The sequence below is a fragment of the Artemia sp. Qi Xiang Cuo genome, chromosome 9 (genome assembly GCF_049724085.1).
Source record: "Artemia sp. Qi Xiang Cuo chromosome 9, ASM4972408v1, whole genome shotgun sequence".
Lineage (NCBI taxonomy): Eukaryota > Metazoa > Arthropoda > Branchiopoda > Anostraca > Artemiidae > Artemia > Artemia sp. Qi Xiang Cuo.
This window is the reverse complement of record NC_142802.1, coordinates 19,678,649-19,701,354: the sequence shown is the minus strand read 5'-3', so window position 1 is coordinate 19,701,354 and position 22,706 is coordinate 19,678,649. Positions and strand designations below refer to the sequence as shown.

The 22,706-nt window shown below is 35.2% G+C and overlaps 1 protein-coding gene and 1 non-coding gene across 3 annotated transcripts in view; both read right to left on the bottom strand.

Moving 5' to 3' along the window:
• The window catches only part of LOC148948414 (uncharacterized), an 82,434-nt gene that overhangs the window by 17,275 nt on the left and 42,453 nt on the right, over nt 1-22,706 (bottom strand). Inside the window, exons 2-5 of one of the 2 annotated variants that reach the window (XM_089093920.1) lie at nt 21,501-21,698; nt 14,845-15,009; nt 7,462-7,627; nt 4,164-4,283 (exon numbers count right to left, since the gene is read on the bottom strand). In XM_089093920.1, coding sequence (XP_088950046.1) covers nt 4,164-4,283; nt 7,462-7,627; nt 14,845-15,009; nt 21,501-21,698 — 649 coding nt within the window. The remainder of the gene's footprint in view (nt 1-4,163; nt 4,284-7,461; nt 7,628-14,844; nt 15,010-21,500; nt 21,699-22,706) is intronic. The other variant, XM_089093921.1, reaches the window with a different exon arrangement.
• LOC148948415 (U6atac minor spliceosomal RNA) lies at nt 18,928-19,036 on the bottom strand. The gene has a single exon (XR_016142260.1). It is a non-coding gene; the product is annotated as a U6atac minor spliceosomal RNA (small nuclear RNA).

Genomic DNA, 22,706 nt, shown 5'->3' with positions numbered 1-22,706 from the left:
CACCAATCACTTTAATGTATTTATCTGGTATACCATACAACGTTAAGACCTTCACTAAAGCTTTTCTATCGGCGGAATCAAACGCTCGCTCATAATCTATAAGACTAAGGACTAAAGGGGTCTGTTTACTCGGGCACTTCTCAATTATTAGTCTAAGAATAAAAATTTCGTGGATGCATCGTCTCCCCTTCCTTAAACCACACTTCTTATCCCTTAAAACTTTATCCACAGCATCTCTAAGTCTAAAAAGTATCATTAGACTAAGAAATTTACTTTTCCCAGAAACCAGGCTGATGCCTCTATAATTACCGCGCTTACTCTTATCAAGCACGGATCCAGATCCTTAATTTATTTTCGGGGGGGGGGGGGGGTGACAAAAGGCGAACTCGTAACACCCCCCGCCCCCTGTAAAATTTTGTCTAAAATAGTTGCATTAAGGCCGGGCTTGCTATCGACGTAATGTAACGCAACGGGATATCAACTGGCTCACTTTGCCGCTTGCGCAAGGCATTGGAAAAATTTTTCGAGGACGTGGTTACCACTAAACATCGATATCCGTTGACCAATCAGAGGCAACCCCAGTCAAAGAGAAGGTTACGCACTCGTTGCCTGTTGCATTTGGTGAGTTGTAATTTTTCGATTGCTCTTTGATACCATCACGGCGTGGCAAGCTTTCAATAAAAGATGCATGGATAATCTAAGCGTCTGGACACCAACGTGAAAGGCTCCTATAGAAATAGGACAAAAAGAAAATATAGAAAAATCTTCTCTCAAAATACTATGTTCGAGACCGCACCCATTGTTTAAATGACAGTGTTTGAAGATGAGGGGGTTATTTCTAATGTTGTTTCCGGTACTTTTGGCAAAGGTATAGTTGGCCTAATGGTGCCCTGGAACGGGTTTCCACACGTGATAAAAAATAAGTATAACTTGGTCTCATGTCAAGGGAGATGACATATACTCACTTAATTATTGACATAGAGTTGACGGAAGAAATTGAAGAGCGAAATTTCCGACTCCCGATTAGTATGAGGCAACACAAGATTCTTAAATCTCTTTACCATGTAAAGTGAAACATCCAAATGGATGTAAAGACATTTGGCATAAAGAAAGAAACAACCTCGACCCTTATATTAGATGACAAGCCGGTATCTTCATCACAACTCTAAGCTATTTCAGTGCCACCAAATGAGGCAGACATTAGGTTAATGGCAGATGAATTGGCATCATTGTCAGGGTACTTCATATAATGTTGTGTGGCTGCTAGCAATGAGGCAAACATTTATAGCATTGGTGAAGGAATCTTGATTTTGTCAAGTTCAGTGATGAAAATAAGATTATTCCATTTGGACGTATGTATTACGTACACTTCATCCGTACACTGCCAACCTTTGCATGCTTATACAGGCCACAGCTCTGTCACTGTCCAACCTTCTTGTCTTGGGTTTGTACTTCCTTGGACTCTTCCTAACAGCGCAGAAACATTTCAGTCTTGCGTTTATAACACATACCGTCTTTGAACAATTTTATTGCGTTGATATGTTTCATTGTTTTTATTTCAGAAAATGATCAATTTTTCACACCTTATTTCTCGTATATAATACTCAATAGTATAATTTAGGGAACACTCTTCAAAAATTCGCTTGGGGGGGGGGGAAGCGTTCGCCCCCATCCCCCTTGTAACCGTGCTTGACTCTTATCATTTTTCTTTTAGAAAACGTGCTTTGCCTTTTTACAAAATTTTATTCACAATCTTTAGTTATTTATCTCTAACTTCACAACCTCTATGTTTCAAAAACTCTTTTACCACACTATTAGAGCCTGTGGCCTTATTATTTTTAATCCTTTTAATACTGTTTCTAATTCTTCCACGCAAAATAAATCTTCCTTCACTTCAAATGTGTCATAAAAATTTTTAATTCTTTTCTATACCTTTTCTTGAAACTCTCTCACGATTTAGCACAATCTCAAAATGTACTGCCCATTTTTCTTTAACTTTTCCCTTATCACCTGTTGTCCCCTCCTGCTACTATCTTTAACTGGGATAAGTCCAGAGTCACTATTTCTCCTCAAATTTTTAGAATGACAAGACAGTATTTAACTATTATACCACCTGACTGAATCTTCTAGATCTCAAGCAATTTTATCCACGGGCTCCACGTCACACCTCCTGAATTCACATTTTACTGCTTTCTCTACTTCCCTTACATTCGTCTTATTTTTACAAGATCTATCACTCAAACACTTTTTGTACAAGCCCCTCCTCTTTTCTATTAAACATAAAGCCTTTTCACTAATATTCGTAGCTGTGTTTCTAACTTTCGTCCCTAAGACACCATCCACTAATTCACAAACTACTTTCCTGAAATTATTCAATCAATCTTCTACATTGTCTAATTTTATACTTTTTAGTTTAAAATTCAACTGTACCTGGAAATTTTTTCTCACAATCTCATCTTGGAGTCTATCAGCATTATAACTTCTCAGAAGGTAGTTAACCTACCTCAGTTTCAGATGATACCTAGACACTACAAGACGATGACCTTTACTTTTAACGTCAATAACAGCACTCCTATATACTCAAGTATTTCTTATCGATCCTCTTCTGTTTACAATAGCATACTCAATAAGGTTGGCCGTCTTACCATTATGTGCTTACCATGTTCACTTATGGCCATTTAATGTCCATTGGTTATTAACAGGTTATTAAGAGTCTAAAAAAGTTACTCTTTTTTTTCCTATACCAAATTTACTTAGGCTAGGATACCATCTATCCCTATTTCCCTGAACCTGGGAATTAAAATATACTACCATGTTTCTACCTAGGATCCTGTCTATTTACTCCTCTAGCTGCAAGTCACATTCCCCGAGTTACTACTATCCCCATCAGTCGATTCTATAGGAGCATATACTACTATGACTGATACCCTGCATTTTTTAGTCATAAAATGAGCAGCTAGCACTATACTACTAACACCTTCCCGGCCTAGACAAGACTTAGCATCTTTCTTATTCATCATGAGCCCTATTCCCTGCCCACGCATCCTCTCATTCCTGCCTGAGTGAATCAATCCTATACCACCTAATTTTATGCTTCCTACCCCTGGGATATGGGTTTCTGAAACTCCTGATAATTCCAGTTCAAAACGTCTGAAATCACCAGTCAAAATGTCAATACGATAGTTCCTTTTAAACATTGTAACGTTCCAAGTTACAACTTTCATATTACATAAAATATCATTGAAAATGTTATGGCCTCTTTTTACAATTTTTCATTTTGCATTTTAAGCTTTGTAACACAGTTACGTGTTAAAACAAGGGAATTTCAGCTCAAAAGTAAAGGTTTGCTCATGTTTTTTCTAGGAGGCTAAGTTACATACTCAAAGCAATGCTTACCCTTTCTTGAAATCAGATTTCAAATTTCAAGCCTCCGGGGGAGGGAAGATTTAGCTTCGGTCAAACCAGTTAGCAATAAATAAATTTACTAAATGTGTGCTCCAAATGTGATTTATTAGCCAAAATAAAGGATAAATACCCTCCAAAGCCATTGCTGGCACAAAGGGTGTCGAGTGGACGTTTCAGTTTTTTTTTTTTTTTTTTTTTTTTTTTTTTTTTTTTTTTTTTTTACAGGGACAGGTAGCGAGCTAGTCACCCCACCTTGCCGCATTGGTCAGTTTAACAATTTGTCTCTTAGTCTGTATTTATCAGTTTCGTCCAGTACTTTTTTTTAACAGCATCAACTTATTGCACATCCAAAACGTAACTCAAAAGACAAAACACAAGAAAAATAGCTACTATCTACATTTGGCGGAAGGACAGCAATAAATAGCTAGTGACTAATTAGGTACTATTAATTGAACCGTCAGTAGATTTTGTAGGCTAAATCTATACTTTTGGCAGGGGGGGGGGTTGATTCAAGGCCCAGTTGATAACCTTCTCACTATTAGACCCTAAAAAACTTGAAAAAATTAGAGCTGGAAAGAATATACAAACTAAATTGTTGACTCAGAGCAAAAGAAAAAAAAAAGAAAAAAAAGCGCTGTCTGGTGAAGAAATGAAGGCACAGAAATTGTAAATATCTTTGAGTCTGTTATAGCTAGTGCCAGTCCTGAATACAAATGATGCTTTATTTGAGCTCGAATTTGTCACAATAGAGGACAAACCTGTTATAGACTCCTTGGTATGATGGTCAAGTTTGCTTAATTCAGGAAAATCACCCGATTCAGAGAAATCTAAAGGTCCTTGTGCTTTGGACTTCTTGTTGTTAACCAGTTCAGCACGCACTGGAATAGAAAAAAAACATAAAACGTAAAAAGATTATGTGAAAAAATGTGAAAACGATTAAAGAATTTTAAAAAACTAACACTGACGAGAACACGTAAAGTTTTTATTTCATGGACAAGATTACGAAGTTGATATTCCTGTAAGGTTTTGAAGGAAAAAAGAAACATTACCAATTATGCAACTTAGACAACATGAAATTTGACAAATTAAGAGAGAATGCACACTTGACACTAACATTTAAACTCAAACTAAGAAGACAAGGCCGTAGCCAGGGGGGGGGGGTGTTTGACCCCCCCCCTCCCCCCGAAATGTTTGTCTGACTCGTGAAAACGTAACAAAAATGGACACAAACAAATTTTGTATGCGTTTTTTTAGTTTTTTTTTTGTGTAAGCCCCCCCCCCTCAAAATAAAATTGTTTGAGTAAAACCCCCTCCAAAAGAAATCCTTGGTACGGCCTTGTAAGAAGATAAATCTTCCCATAGAATATTCTGATATCATCTGAATACAGATATCACCATTTCTCCTAATATAAGTCGACACTATGCCTCTAGTTTAATCCTCAAATTTGGAACCATCTTAGTTTCATAGGTGGATTTAGGTCAGATCGCAAGTAATATGGGGTTGGGAGGAAGATCAGAGCATTTTTCTTGGGGGTGGGGGAGGGGTTATATCATTAAACTGAATTTTTACGACAATTTTTCTTTGTTTTTTAAGAGGAAAGGTCCTTTGAAGCGATCGCAAGGCAGAAATCACCCCCGTGGAGGTACGACACGGCTTCATACCCTTTCTCTTTATAGTTCTGCTGGAACTACAACCAATATGGTGCACGAATTACACAAAACTTCAGCCTAGAATCGTCTAGTTAGAGACCAAATATTTGAATTTTTCAAAAGTGATCCAACAACTGAATTTTTTTAACAGAAAGCCAAAAGTGATGAAGTTCAACCACTGAACTGACACCTCCTGTTCCCAGAGCCATGGGACCCAACTGCACCTGTTTCCGTGACAGTGAGGCAGTGTGGTCTTTGTCGCTATTTAATAATTTGAGTTTTTCCAGCTTTTCATTGGAGGAAAGAGATACTAGCCTACAAGGCTGTATCCAGTCGGGGGGGTGGAGTTTGGACCCCCCCCCCCCACAAAAAAAAAATTTTTCTGGCCGACTCGTGAAAACGTAACAAAAATGAATATAAACAAATTTTTGATGCGTTTTCTTATAGTTTTTTTTTGTAAAAATCCCACCGAAAAAAAAAAATATTTTGTAACTTTTTCTTCTTGCTTGATTATTTAGTGACTCCAATGCATAATCTCTATGCAATTCTAGCCCCTGTGGCATCTGAGATCGAACCCTAGGTACCGTAGTACCTGAAATAGATCTATTCCCTTGCGCCACTACATGGTAGATCTTTCTTTTTTCTTCTTCTTCTTGTTTGGTTTGTTATGGAGACGCTTTCGCATAATCTTATCACCGGAATCAAATTCCAGGCCCTATAGGCTAGCGGGCTGCTGCGATTGAGTTCGAACTCCGAATGCTGTATTACCAAGCTCAGATCAAACCCAATGCGCCACTACATGACCAAAACATGGTAGATAAAGACACAATTGCAATTTTATATCTAAATAAGGAAGTCTTGAAGTTTATTGTGCTATCAAGCACAGTAAGAAAAAATTAATGGTGATAGGTTGCGACAGCCAATCAATGACAGCAAAAAACAAAACAAATGGATTGAGCGACTGAAACCTTCCTAGAACGCGAAATATAAAAAAGTTAATAACAACAAGCGCTTGAAGACGTTCTTACGATCATATCAACAAATGTGGATGTATTTTGAGGGCACGTTTCGGTTAATAATCATGAGAAATAACAAAAACGCCATTTCTCCCAAAATAGTTATAAATCCACCACTCCAGGTATGCAAAAAGATCAATGACTGGTTTATACCTCCACCGGCAGATTTCGAACTAATTCGAACCAAGAATGAAAAAGTACCTTGTAAAAGATATTTTTATGTTACTATTTCTTACCAGGCGTCTCATGCTATCCCTCCCGTCATTTCATTTATTATTTTATTCATTGTTTTGTATTGGCGTTTCAGTGGGGCATCCCAAAGGCGGCGAATTTTGAAGCTGTTTTTGGCAGTTAAATATTCTTTTAGGAAGAAGAAGAATAGAATTTAGAACTATAAAAAATACACAAATACTTTTAGTGGTCGTGCACTAATATCAATTTATGCACAAAGATAGATTATTTCTACTGTTTCGTAACTGTTAAGCCTAAAGGACAGTAAGTAGTAGAAGTTAGTGATCGGATTAACGACGCTTATTGACTACTAAGGGCCCTGCGTCGGATCTGCAATGTATTGCTAAAGCAATGTTCGCCCTCTGGGTCTTGTATTACCAAACTGAGGTCAAACCCACTGCGCCACCACAGGACAACCTAAAGATCATTTCTGACATTTTCAAATTTTTGAAGTAATTGCCAAAACTCATTTTTAAAGCGCCATTCAATGGGAAGATCAGCACGACAATTTCACACTTCGATCCTTCTGATCTATCTTATTCTGCTGATCGTCCCTTTGAGAACAGCTTACCAAACGGATTTGGCAAGTAACTCAAACATGTGAAGAATGTCAGATACGAATGTCAGAGGCATAACAGCCACGGTTTGTTAACTTTCGACCTTTTTTTTCAATAAATGAATTTCAGCTACACTTGAACTTTCCAGAACTTTAAGATTGACCCAAAAGACAACTGATTAGAAAAAATGAATAAATTATGTATCAAGTTTTCACATTTTTTCTGCTAATAATACAGGTAAATTAGTTTCAGACATGCCAAAGCTAATGATAATAGACAAGTTGTTGTCCCCTGAAATTTAATTATTGTTAGAGACTCTCTTTTAGAAATGAAATAGCTATAAAAAACAACACATTCCCAAATCTGGATTTTTAACACACAAAGACGAACTTGACTCAACTTGTATTTTCTTAGGAAGTGGCCAAAATGTTAAAATAAAAAAAAAAAATACCAGGGCACTATACCCCTCTGAAAAAAAAAAAACCTCCGAAGGACATTAGCAAGGAGTAAAGAAATGAGGTTGGAAGGTGATTAAAGATCAGATTCCTGGGGGTGGGGTTAGACAGCACTACTTCTAGATCTCAATAAAACCAAATACATACCCATTCCTCCACCTGGTAAATATTTATACATAACTTGGAGTGGTTTGGCAACAGAGTTGGCCCTAGCCTGTTGCAATACTTCTTGTATTCGGGCCTGAGATTTGCGTCCATCACAATTTGGTATCATGCCCTTCTCTTCACCAGTGATCCGTATAGCCGGAGCATCCTTTTAAAGATAGAGGAAAAAATAATAAGAAGGAAAATTAAACATATTATAGAATATAAAAGCCAAAGCAGAGGAATTACGAAAAAAGCTGACAGAAACTTTTTCTGTCCCAATTTCAAGGGACATAAATTTTGTCTATAATCATCCACTCTGGCATGTCTAAAAGTAACTTAGTTATAAATATTTGATATTTCTGTTTTTCAGGTTTTCTTTTAAGTCTACAGGGAAAAAGAAATTTAGATTAACACTAGTTTTTGATATTTCTCTTTGTAATGTTCTCATTTGAATAGCATTTCGAGTAGCTAAATTTACAATTTTTTTGCAAGGAGTTTAGATGACGTCACATTCAAAGGAGGGTATAACGGTCTAATTACAACAAAACTTTAAAAAAAACATGACGTCATCCAAGATCCAAGTAATACAATATGATCTAAATAAAAATCACGTTTTAATAGATGGCTAATATTTTATATTACTCTTTTTTATGTTCTCTTTTGAGCTAAACATGGACGATGAAACATCCATTTCAAGTAAGTAATTTTATAAATTATTTGAAAAAACGTTACTTTAATTTAAATATAAATGTTTTTACTTTTATAACTTTAATAAATCAAATAAAATTACCATTTTAATTACTAAATATCAGCATATGTATATTAAACTGACAATGCAAATTCATTTGTGTTTTTTCAGTAAAGTACAAATTTTGTTTGGCCTTGGGAAGGCATAGGGGTTTTGCGCCAAACTTATGTTAATTTCTGCTCGTTTTGAGCTTGACTCGGTTATTTATTGTAATTTCTGTTCGCTTTGAGTTTCATTTATTTATCGATGCTGATTTGTGGTAGTTTCACGCTTGGTAGATTATTTGACTTTATTTTTGCTCATTTTTTGTTTAATGGAGTTTTTTACCTTTCTTTGAAAAATTTATTTTGTGGAAATAGTTTTTTAATTAATTTCTGTTCGTTTTATATTGACAGAGTCTTTTCAGGGAAAAAGAAAATAATACTTTAAATCTTTTCGTTTTTTTAAGACTATAGTTTGGCCTGCTGTTTGTTTGCTGGAGAAAAATTTTCAGCAATTTTTAACAACATACACCCTTTTAAAAATCTGGACACAAATAGTACTGTTTAATTTAGTTTCATACCTCCTCTGGTTGACTTGAAATGGAAAACTTGATACCATTGTCCAAAAAATCTGTTTACTTTCTTTGATGGCTTGGATACACTTACACTATTTTGATTTGGTTAAATTTTAAGGGCAGAAGTAACCCCGAAAGTTTGAACATAATACTCTCAGTTGTTCTTGGGATACTGCTGAGATGCCTTATTGGGAATTAGCATTATCACAGTGCATTTTGATTTAATCTTAAGGCAAAATTTAGTTTTTAAACATAATGGTCAAATGGGAGGGTGGGCGTACGAGGGTGGGAGCGGACGGGGGATTAGTTGCCCTCTAATCACTTTCGACTATTAAAAAGGGCATCAGCCCTTTGTATTTTCAATCGAATGAGCCCTTTTCGAATTTCCCACGACAACTCCTTCAAAACGAAGTGCCCTGGTCAAAACAACAACAAGGACAAAAAATAATACATTATATCCATATCGATTTTTACTATAAAAATGTCAAGCCTTCCAATCACTTTCGACTATTAAAAAGGGTACTAGGCCTTTCGATTTCCAATCGAATGAGCCCTTTTTGAGTTTCTACGACAACACTTTCTATAAACAGCTTATAATCCCCCAGAGCATAAATTACAACCCTTACCCTAAGGTCTGTTAGAGTGGTTGTCATTCTCTCATATCGATTTTTCAAAATTTTCAACTGTATTAAACAAAATTGCCATCTCTAAACTTTCATTGGATGTGTTTTGGAAAATGGTGGGCATGATAGGTGTAGTAATCACTATCAAATCACATTTAATTATCGACAATGGCACTAGCCCTTTTGAAGTTTCTAGGACCAAACCTTCACTACAAGCCTTATCTGCCCTCCAGGGCGTTACCTACAACCCGGCTTCTTAGTGCTGGGGGGGGGGGGTCAATCTACGATACATTGTTATCTGGACTTAATCCTACATGGAAAAAAATGACTATCTGTCAGGTTCTGGTGGTGTTTTTCTGATGACTAGTAGGCGTGAGAGGGGGGTTAGTTACATTCCAATCACTTTCGACTATTACAAAGGGCACTAGCCCTCTCAATTTCCAATTGAATGAGCCCCTTTTAACGACAACTCTATCTATAAAAACCTTATATGCCCCCAGGGCGGAACTTACAACCTTTGGCCTTGGGGCTCTGGGGGGTTTGTCATCCTTAAATACATAATTTCCAGAACTTTCAATTACATTGAAGAAAATGCCAATCTCTAAACTTTGATTGAATGTTTTTGGGGAAATGGTGGGCGTAATAACACTCCAATCACTTTCGACTATTAAAAAGGGCAATTTCAATTTCCAATCAAATGAGCCCTTTTTGAAATTTCTATAACAACTTTCTATATAAACTTTATATGCCCCCAGGGCATAACTTACAACCCTTGCCCTGAGAGCTGGGGGGGGTGTCATTCTCAAAGACCTAATTTCCTGAACTTTCTACTACGTTGAACAAAATGGGTATCTGAAAATTTTGATTGGATGTGTTTGGAGGAATGGTGGGCGTGAGAGGGGGGTCAGTTACCCTCCAATCACTTTCGACTATTACAAAGGGCACTATCTCTCGCATTTTCGAATTGAATGAGCCCCTTTTGAAGTTTTACGAAAAACATTATAAAAACATTATATGGCCCCAGGGCAAAACTTACAACCTTTGCCCTTAGGGCTCTGGAGGTTTGTCATCCTTAAATACATAATTCCCAGAGCTTTCAACTACGTTGAACAAAATGGCTATCTCTAAACTTGATTGAATGTTTTTGGAGAAATGGTGGGCGAAAGAGGGGGGTTAATTACTCTCCACTCACTTTCAACTACTGAAAAGGGCAATTTCAATTTCCAATCAAATGAGCCCTTTTTGAAATTTCTATAACAACTTTCTATATAAACTTTATATGCCCCCAGGCCGTAACTTACAACTCTTGCACTGAGGGCTCTGAGGGGCTTATCATCCTAAAAGATCTAATTTCAAGAGCTTTCAACTACGTTGAACAAAATGAATATCTCAAAATTTTGATTGGATGTGTTTGGGAAAATGGTGGGCGTGAGAGGGACGTTAGTCGCTCTCCAAAAACTTTCAACTATTAAAAAAGGCTCTAGCCCTTTCAATTTCTAGTTGATGAGCCCTTTTGAAGTTTCCACGCTTTCAATAAAAACTTTATTTGCCCCCAAGACATAACTTACAATCCTTGCCATGAAGACTGTGGGGGGAGGAGCTGTAATCCTTAAAAACCTAATTTCCAAAACTTTCAACTACGTTGAATAAAATGGCTATCTAAAATATTGATTGGGTGTATTTGGCGAAAAGATGGGCGTGAGAGGGGGGGTAGTTGCCCTCAAATGACTTTCGATTATTAAAAAGGGCACTAGCCCTTTGAATTTCCAATCGAATGAACCCTTTTTCGAGTTTCTACGACAAAGATTTCAATAGAAACCTTATATGCCCCCAGGGAATAACTTATAACCCTTACCCTGAAGACTGCGAGGGGAGTGTCCTGCTCAAAGGTATATTTTCCTGAACTTTGAACTGCGTGGAACAAAATGGTTATCTCAAAATCTTTATTGGATGTGTTTGGGGAAATGGTAGGCGTGGAAGGGGTGTTAGTTGCTTTCCAATCGCTTTCAACAACTAAAAAGGGCACTAGCCATTTCAATTCCCAATCGAATGAGCCCTTTTTGAATATTCTACGACAACGCGTTATATAAAAACCTTATATGCCCCCTGGGCATAATTTACAGCCCTTGCCCTGAGGGCTGTGGGGGATTACTTCAACCTCCCCCTGCACATGGCAAATGTATACATCCTTCCCAATAACAAATACTATACGTAAACAATGAACAAATTTTATATCTTCAAATTCAAAACTTTTCCCCGTGTTCTCTGAGGGTCATAGTATCTCTAAAAGCAAAGTAATTTTGCCTTTCAACTATGCTGAACATAATGGCTATCTCCAAATTTGATCAGACGATTTTCGAAAAAACAAGGTGTGACAGGGGGCCTAGTTGCCCTCCAATTTCGGTTCATTAAAAAGGGTACTAGAACTTTTAATTTCCGTTTTAATGATTCCCCTCCCGATGTTATAGAACTATTGGGTTCTGTGCGATCACCCCTGAAAAAAAAAATACAAATAAACACACATCCGTGATTTTTCTTCTGGGGGGAAAAAAATCACAAAATTCCCCAATTTTGCCTCTATACTACTTTTGGAGAAAAATATGAAAATAAGGTATTGGAAATAAGATGATAAATGCTAGTTTCTTTGACAGGATTGTTTCAAATCCACCAAGCTTGTATTGATGTAATCATTTAAGTTGAAGTGTGTATGAAAATGATATATTTTTAGTTCATATAATACCAGTTCACTCAATCGTCAACGAACACTCAACCGATTACAATGAAACCACATTTGTACCGAATTGATACAAATAAAAAAGAGATCGCCTGTTGATTCCTCGGTCCTTACCAGTCGATGCAACAAGTCTAATAACCAAATGTAGCTTAGATTATGGATAACTAAATTAATTCGGTCCAAATTGGTATACATTCAAAAGACAACCCCTGGTGATTCCTCGGCCTTCACCAGTCGATTCAGCCGGTGTAATAACTGAATATAAGGTTTCCAGCTTCTGGTGTGAATATATTAATGTCTTTCGGTTCTTGAATGCCAATTCTTAGTTCATCCCGTTTTATTTGGTGCTTAGTTCCACCAGTTGATGCAGCCGGTGTAATAACTAAATATAGGGTATCCAGCCACTGGTGTAAATATATTAATATCTTTTGATTCTTAACGGCCAGTTCTTTGTTCAACCCGTTTCATTTGGTGTTTAGTTTATACTTAACTCACAAGTCATTTTAATTTTAAGAGACTAAAGAGATTCTACGAAAAGAAACTACTGCGCAAGAAGAAAGACACTGGAAATCAACTACGCTGAACAAAATGGCTATCTAAAAATTTTGATTGGATGTGTTTGGGGGAATGATAAGCGTGGGGGGGGGAGGGAGGCTAGATGCCGTCCAACCACTTTCGACTATTAAAAAGGGTACTAGCCCTTTGAATTTTCAATCGAATGAGCCTTTTTTGAAGTTTCTACGACAACACCTTCTATAAAAACCTTATATACCCCCAGGGCATTACTTAAAACCCTTTCCCTGAAGTATGTGGGGGAGTTTCCTCCTCAAAAACATAATTTCTATGTGAATATCAGATATGCTGAACAAAATGACTGTATGAAAAGTTTTATTAGATGTTTTTTGGGGAATGATGGGTGCGGGGGGGTGCGGGGCGAGCTGCCCTCCAATCACTTTCAACTATTTAAAAGGGCACTAGGCACTCCAATTTCCATCCAATTGAGCCCTTTTCGAAGTTTCTACGACAACTCCTTCGATACGAAGTGCCCGGGTATGGAGAAAAAAAAAACACATTGTGCCCACATCGTTCTTTACTTAGGCAACGCTAGCGCACTGCCTATGATACGGAGGGACAAATCTCAATTTCAAGTAAATAATTTATAAATTATTTAAAGATAAAAATTGTGCTTTAGTTCAGGGCTTATATTTGATATTTCTCTTTTTCAGGAAAAAAACTATTGTACTTTAAACTATGACTAACTTTTGACATTTCTCTTTTTAAGATTCTTTATTGAGTGATCATTGAGGAAGCAACTACAATTTAAAGTAAGTAATCTATAAAATATTTGAACAAAAACAAAAGCGCTTAAGCTTAAGACTAATATTATATTTTTCTCTATTTCAGGTTCTCTTTTGAGTTAACAAGGAGGAAGAAGCTTCAATTTCAAGTAAGTAATTCATATGTTATTTAAAGAAACAGGGCTAAATAGTACTACTGAAAAGCCCGCCTGCTGTTAAATAGAAGAATATGTTATTTAAAGAAAAACAATTGCGCTTTAGCTAATGATTAATATTTGATAGTTTTTTTTTTCAGGTTCTCTTTTGAATCAACACGGAAGAATAAAATTCAATTTCAAGTAAGCGATTTACAAACTATCTGAAAAAAAAATTATTGTGCTTTAGCCTAGATGCTTTAGCCTAAGAATAATTTGATGTTCTTTCTCTTCTAATAATTTTCAGGTTCTCTTTTGAATCAACGTGGAGGAAGAAAATTCAATTCAAAGTGAGTAATTACAAATCTTTTTATGAAAAAACAAATGAACTTTAGTTTAAGACTAATATTTGATTATTTTTTTTTCAGGTTCTTTTTTGAATCAACATGGAGGATGAAACTTCAATTTTAAGTAAGTAATTTATAAATTATTAATAGGAAAAAAATAGTGCTTTAGCTTAAAACTAATATTTGATACTTTTCTTTTTCAGGTTCTATTTTGAGTCAACACAGGGGCAGGAACTTCAATTTCAAGCAATTTATAAATTTTTAAAGAAAGAATCAAAATTAATATTAAACATTTCTCCTTTTCAGGTTACTTTTTGACCTGATTTGTGTTAATACAGCTAATTGATTTCGTCTTCAAATGAGAAGGAGTTAAATCTCTTTGTATTAAACTTTCATAAATTATGTTTATAAAAACATCCCATATATCTTTGCTTTAGCTTTCCTGGGTAGTTTTAATTAGTGGAATCTAAGAACTCTTGAAGAAATTATTCTCTAATTAATATTCTTTTCTAAATTCTAAATGCTATCTTATCATTAGAAAAAAATATGCATAAAAATTGAATACAGACATGAAGTTTTTGTTTCTTGAGGTTTATTATATTATTTCTTCTATATTCTTTGATTATTTTAAATTTTATTATACTTTATTATTATTTATTTTTTTATTCTTGCAAGTTTATTTCCCTTACTTATTCATTATTTATCTATTTTTTGCTTATATTATTTTTATTAAGGTTTATTATGAGATTGATTATATTCAATGCATCGAAATTTAACAGAAACTAAATGCCTAATTAACTGTTAGGCTAAATTTGCAAACTAACTAGCCCAGATTTCAAATTATTAGATAAACATATAAACCATAATAAACAAGAAAAGTAAAATAAAATACTAAAGAATTGATTAATATTCATCGAGGATTAAATAAGAAAAAGAATCTCACCAGAAGCATTTGGGTAATGTCTATAGAAAGTTTTTCATTTGAGATATCTAAAGGTGTTTGAAGAAATTTATTCTCTAGCTGTGTATTTGCTCCAAATTCTAAAAGTCGTCTGACTGTGTCTTGCTGCTGATTCTCAACAGCCCAATGAAGGGGTGTCATCTTCAACTATAATTAAATTAAAGTAATAACTAATTATAATTACTTATTATTATATATATATATATATATATATATATATATATATATATATATATATATATATATATATATATATATATATATATATATATATATATATATATATATATATATATATATATATATATATATATATATATATATATATACACTGACACCCCTATTGTAATGGTAACCACGGCAGCCACGAGATATTGGCACGGAAATTGTGCTGCACCACTTTATTTGAGTGGAAAGCCTGACTGACGAATGGAGAGCCTCGCGGTCCCCACCACTCTACCGTAATTATAGATTATGTTAATCCAATATTACGGTATACCCTGATCCAGGGTATGGTAACGTGATCGAACGGTCAAACGGGCCAAACTCTAGGCCAAGAGTACCACCAATTGGATCAACCCCTAATATCTCTAGCTATCACTTTGGAGGGTAAACAGCCCCCCTGTCGACATATTTAGTGCCGGTAATTCTCACACTCCTTTTCCTACCCTGCATGGGTTCCTGGAAAAATAATATCACACGGCTGTAGAAAATAGCTTACTTGTATTCTTCCAAAAGGTCACAAAACACAAATCCATAACTCTCTAGACAGACTCACTAAACGGAGTCTCAAAGTAGACTACTTAATACAGACTAAAAACTAAATCACTAGTTCTATACAACGAGCTTTGCGTAGGGGTGGACCTTAGATTGGCCCTGGCCAATCCGCTAAATGAAAGTTTAAATCCCTAGCTTCTTTTGAATAATATTATGTTTCAATGGCCTAGGTCAGGAAGACATAAATAGAATTTAGCTTGAATGCTTGCTTATTGCAAAACAACTATAGCTTAGTTGTTATGATTTCCTTTTTTCTGCTGAAATTTAACCCTCCACTCCCCTATCAAAGTGTGTACCCTCCCTAAAGTAAATGTATGTATGTACAGAGGCACACACGGGTACAATTTTTAGGAAAGGGGTCAGGGAACTTTTTCTAGGGGGGGGGGTCCTTATATTAAAATTGTAAAAAGTAAATAAATTACAGTATTAGCTAATACTGAAGTATTAGCTAATAAAAATCACTAGGACACAATTCTCAGAAGCAATTCTCAGAACACACTTGAAAAAAGAAGCAATTGCTGAAGATATTCGGAGGAGATGAACAAAACAATCACAACTGTAAGAAACACTAGCGGTTTCTGTTTCTCTATCAATGTTTACAGCGTAAAAACTCTGTATCCTCTTTTGCTACAGTATCGGTTTTTGAATATAGCACCTCGAAATCTTCAGCAACCATTTCATTGAATATAGAAATTATCGAACAATGTGAGCTAATAATTACTTCTTCGCTCACGGAGACAGAATTGTTACTCAAATTGTTTGCTAATTTTTTGTAGTTTAAACGGCGGAAAAATGGCTCAAATAAATAGCAAAAAGTTATAATCGAGGGAGGGTTAAGGGGTTTGAACCCCCCTGAAATTTTTGTCCGATATGTAAAAACGTAATAAAAATCCATTTATGATGCGGTTCTAAAGTTTTTTTGTAACCGCCCACCCCCTCAAACAAAAATCCTGGATACGGCCCTTATGCCCTTATATACAATCCCGAAAAAGACTAGTGTCAGCTTTGCCACTCACTCAGACTGTCTGTCTTCTTTATCTCTAATTGGCCAATGGCTTGATGGCAACTTGATTTTAATTCAAGACAAAGCTGGCATAAGCATTTTTCAAGATTAATTAAAAAAATTTCCACAAAACAAGTTTTTCAAAAATAAGTAAAGAACTCCACTACACCAAAAATGAACAAAAATAGAATCAAATAATCTACCAAGCATAAAACTACCACTAATCAGTATCAATAGATAAATGAAACCCAAAATAAACAGAAATTAAAATAAATTTTGAGTCAAACTCAAAACAAGCAGAAATTAATACGAGCAGGGTTCAAAACCCCTATGCTTTCTAAACGCCAAAAAATCAAATTGGTACTTTACTGAAAAAAACTCAATGAATTTTCTGAAAAAAAAAAATAAATGTGCATTGTTAGTTTAATATACATATGCTGATGTTTATTCCTTAAAATCTTAATTACTTTTCGATTTCTTAAAGTTATAAAAATGAAAACATTTAAAAGAATTTTTTTCAGTAAAATACAAATTATATTCTGGCTTTTAGAAAGCTTAGGAGTTTAGAACCCTTTAAACTACGTTGAACAAAATGGTTATCTCAAATTTTGATTGGATGTATTTGGGGAAATGGTGGGCGTGAGAGGAGGTTAGTTGCCCTTCAATCACTTTCGACTATTAAAAAGGACACTGACCCTTTCAATTTCCAATCGAAGTAGCCCTATTTGAAGTTTTTACAACAACGCTTTCTATAAAAACATTTTATAACCCCAGGGTATAACTTACAACCCTTACCCTGAGGGCTATGGGGGGTTGTCATCCTCAAAGACCTTATTTCCAGAACTTTCAACTAGGTTGAAAAAATGGCTATATCAAAACTTTGGATTAGATGTGTTTGGGGAAATGGGGGGTGTGAGAGGGGGTAGGGGGGGGTAGATGCCCTCCGATTACTTTCTACTATTAAAAAGTGTACTAGCCCTTTCAATTTCCGATCGAATGAGCCCTTTTTGAAGTTTCCAGGACAACCCTTTCTATAAAAACCTTATATGCCACCAGGGCATAGATTACAAGCCTAGCCCTTACGGTTGTGTGTGTGAGGGGGGGGGGGGGTGGTCATCCTCAAAGACCTCATTTCCAGAACTTTCAACTACGTTGAACAAAATGGCTATCTCAAAATTTTGATTGGATGTGTTTAAGGGAAATGGTGGGCATGAGAAGGGGGTTTCTGTAAATACACCGTATTTACAGAATTCAAGAGAAAAAGAATGGAAAAGGACTATTAGCAAAGGTCAGGAAAATTCCGGCAAAACAGACCACTGGCGAAGTACAAGAGAAAAAATGGCAAAATACCCCTAGCAAAGCTCGGCAAAATTCGACAAAAATAGACAACTAGCAAAATTCACGGGGGAAAAAATTTACAAAAGAATAGAAACAAAGCTCGCCCAAATCTGGCAAAAACAAACCCCTTAAAAAATTCTATTGAAAACAATAGCAAACGACCACTGGCATAGCTTGGCCAAAAATCTTAAATAAAAAAATGGCAAAGACTACTAGCAAAGCTAGGAAAAAATCCGGCAAAAATCGACCCCTAGCAAAACTCCATAGAAATAAAAACGAATAAAGACCACTAACAAAGCTCAGCAAAATTCCGGCAAAAATAGACCACTAGAAAAATTGCAGAGAAAAAGAAATGGTAAACGACCCATACATCCTCGACAAAGCTGTTAGACATTGTACGCCGTTATAAGGTTTATCCACCAAATTTCACCACTCTTTTAACGTCTTTTTCGTTTTTACTGTCGGTGGCGGTCCTAGCAATGGATCAGCTTCAAAATTGTCCCTACCATAAAAAAAAAACGGAGCAAGACACTTCAAAGTAATTGCTTGAGACATTTCTTCACCGCCAAAAACATATGGTGTTATATCAAAGATTCTACCCCACTTATTCCCATTTCAACAAAAAACCCACCGTTCGCAAATTAAACCACTGTTCCTTTCAAAGCCAAAATTATTATTATTTTTTTTTTTTTTTTAAAGTAAAGATTCGTCAAACAGTCTTACAAGTGATTTTAGTTTATAACCCAAGATAGTTTGCTTATGACTAATTAAATCAATATCTGTCGTGATTTCCTTTTATTACCGAAATGAGGGTCCGGTACGGTCCCCCACCCCCTCTCCTTGGTACATCCCTGCCTGTGTGACTGCAGAAAAATGAAATGCCACATATTTACAAAGGGAATATAAATCTCGCTATTCAACTTGTTATAAAAAAAAAATTGTGCTACGAAAAAAGGTGTTCCACCCCCCTGCAAGAGAGGGTGCCTTACGATCCATATTTATGCTGTTCCATCCTTATCTAGGGGAGTGCTAACCTTCTCTACTTTTCTACAGCACTTTATATAATTGTACAGTTTTTGTATATATACCAGAAAAAAAGGTAACGTCCACATTCCAAGATAGTAAGGAATAAAGAGGGAAGGATTAAAAGCTTCACCTATTCATGTTTTTCTGATGCAAATAAATTAGTGAATTATTCCCTACAATATTAATGTTCATTAATGTCCCTGAAAATTCAAGTATAAGACGGATTGCGTTGTTAAGACTGCCAGTGCCATCTATTTAAAAAATAGTTGACCAGTAATGTTAAGTCCTATCTTCCTGTAAATTAAATAAACAAACAAGTTTTTCAACTGAAAGTAAGGAACAACATTAAAACTTAACACACACATAAATTATTGCGTATGGGGGAGTTTACCCCCTCATCAATTACCTCGCTCTTAACGCTAAAGTTTTTTCGATTTAATAAAAAGTTTATTGTTGTTATGATTAAACAGAACAATTTAAGTTTTGTCGTTCTTAAGGAATTGGGATAAAAGTCAAACTTTAGCGTAAAGAGCGAGGTATTGATGAGGGGGCAGCGCCCTTCATATACGTAATAATTTCTGTTCGTTTTAAGTTTTGATGTTGCTCCTTGTTTTCAGTAAAAAAAAAATTAACTTTCTTATTTAATTGCTGATCTTTTTTAAATAATACCGGGAAAAACGGCTCCCCTCAATGGAAAATTCCTTCCCATTACGGAAAATCCCCCCAAGAAAAGTCTCTCACACTTAAAAAATCAACCCCTCGCCAGGAAAATTTCCCCACACAATTCCATTCTCGCTGAAACTACCCCTCTGAAAAGTTGTTGCAGACGAGTGTGGACGAAATATTTTTCTTAGCACACTTTCATCTCAAAAACACTTTAATTTCTGACTGTTTTTCAAAATATAAAACCTCCCCCCTCCATGGAAAACTTTTCCTGCAACCCTCCCCCCTTAGTAGAAAGTTACTACCGCAAAAATTCCCCTAGGAGAATTTACCCTGCGTAAAACGCCCCTAGAGAAAATTTTTCCCGTGGAAAATCCCCCTACGGAAAGATCCTCTAGACAATTCCAACCCAGTGAAATTTTCCCTCGGATAATTCTCCTTGACATCTCCACACGTAAAATTGATTCGGCAAAGAGAAAGTAATCAAATAAAAAGAGTTTCGTATAGGACTGGCAAAATCCCCAAGTTTAAAATTTTCCCTGGAAAGGCCACCGCCCGGTAAACTCTCTCCGTGGAAAATACCCCAGCAAAAAAATTCGCCCCCTCTCCGACAAATGTTCCTATACTTTCCAATAACAAAAACTATATGTAAACATTGTGCAAATTTCATGACTTACATATCTTCCCCCAGGGACTGTGAGGGGCCATATTATCCCCGAAGGCATAGTTACTTGACCTTTCAACTATGCTGAACAAAATGGCTATCTCTAAATTTTGATCGGACGACTATGGAGAAAAAGGGACGTGGGATGGGGGGGCTAGTTGCCCATACTCTATCGGTCACTTAAAAAGATCACTAGAACTTTTATTTCGGTTCAAATGAGCACTCTCTCAGTATTCTTGGACTATCGTTCAACACGATCGCCCTTTAGAAATATATATATATATATATATATATATATATATATATATATATATATATATATATATATATATATATATATATATATATATATATATATATATATATATATATATATATATATATATATATATATATATATATATATCTATATATATCTATATATATATATACATATATATATCTATATATACGAGTATATATATCGTATATATATATATATATATATATATATATATATATATATATATATATATATATATATATATATATATATATATATATATATATAAACCCGCATCCGTGATCTTTCTTCTGGCAAAAAATTCAAAATTCAACATTTTTGAAGAGCAGGTCGGAACCCCTACAGTAGGGTTCTCTCATACGCTGAATCTGATGGTGCGATTTCGTATAAATAAGGGTGACTTAATTACCGCTCTATGTAATCAACCTCAAAATACTACATGATTTACTTGCACGATATTGTTTTAATTCCTTTTGTGTTTTCTCTTTACTGCCTTTTCAGCACTTTTATATAATTGTATTTAATATTTTTGGGTAAGGCGTTTAATTTGCCACTTATATAATTAATTAATAAATAATAATTTGGGATCACATTTGTATCTTGCAAAAGAAAAAGAGAAATAATTTTCCTATAATTTCATAGTAAAAATCGTGCTTTAGATACCCTGAGTTAAATCTGTAACGTATTTTCGCAAACCAGTCACATTGTTTCTTAGTCCTCTGAGACAAATAGTCCCGCTTTTTAAAATCTGATTAGTTTTAAAACCTACTGTGTGAAATCTGATTGGTTCTTTTGCGCCAAATTTTAAGCGAATAAAAGGAAAGAAAACTTTTTGAGTCACAAGATTTATTACAAGTGGCCCCCCTGTTTCTCTGTAATCTTACCATATCTTGTGCATCTAGGTCGGTACCATGTTTCACTAGCAACGTTACAATATCTGTGTATCCATGCTGAGCAGCAAAATGTAAGGGGGTTCTATCTACTTTGTTTCGAGCGTCTCTGCACACGCCTGTCTTCAGGAAAAACTCAACAGCTGCAGTATGTCCATTCTTAGCCGCCATGTGTAAAGGGCTTGTGCCAAGCTACAAACATATAAAATAAAAGCATTTATTTTATGTACAAATAGATAAGTCAAAAGCTTTTAACAAAGAGAAGGGAGAAAATTAGGGGATAAAGGTAAAAATGCTTATATATTGCTTATGCATGAAGTAAATACAATTATATAAATATAACTATGTAAATATAAAATATGATTATATAATTTTATATATACATATTATATATATATATATATATATATATATATATATATATATATATATATATATATATATATATATATATATATATATATATATATATATATATATATGAATACACCATTCAATGCCTTTTTTTTAGGCTTATTAAGACTATAACAAGCATTTCTCTCGGAAAGAAATTTCAGCCCCCCCCCCTAGAAAGGCCAATTCAGGATTAGGTTGGGTATTGCCGATATAGGGGAAGGGGCTGAAATTCATTTCCGATTGAAATGCTTATTATATTCGTAATCACTAATATTTTAACAAATTAAAGTGGATGATGCATCGCTTGTATCAAAGTAGGACTAGCATATGTTCTGCTTTTGAAAAAGTCCATTCTATTTCAACCCCTTTAGTCCTATTTTAGTCACTAACAAACTCAATAAAGACTTTCTTCCTTTAAATTATTATTTTTAGCAAAATCCGCACAAAATTACACCGATTACCGTGTTCAAGAGAAACTGGATATATAAACAGTCGAATTTGTTGACGGTTTCTTTATAGCTGATGGTAATGTTCTCCTTTTTCTTCTTCTTCTTCTTGTTTAGATTAGTTTAGAGACGCTTTCGCATAATTCTATTTCCGGAATCAAATTCCAAACCCTGCTTTGTGTTGCTGCAGTTGGGTTTGACCTCTGGATCCCGTGTTAAAAGCTGAGGTCAATCCTTCTGGTCAACTACACGACATTTCTGTATTTCTATCCGCTGATTAACTCGGCTTGTCCTGAGAATACATACAACTGTCATCATATTGGCAATCAATCATTTCACATTACCTTGTCTTGCCTCT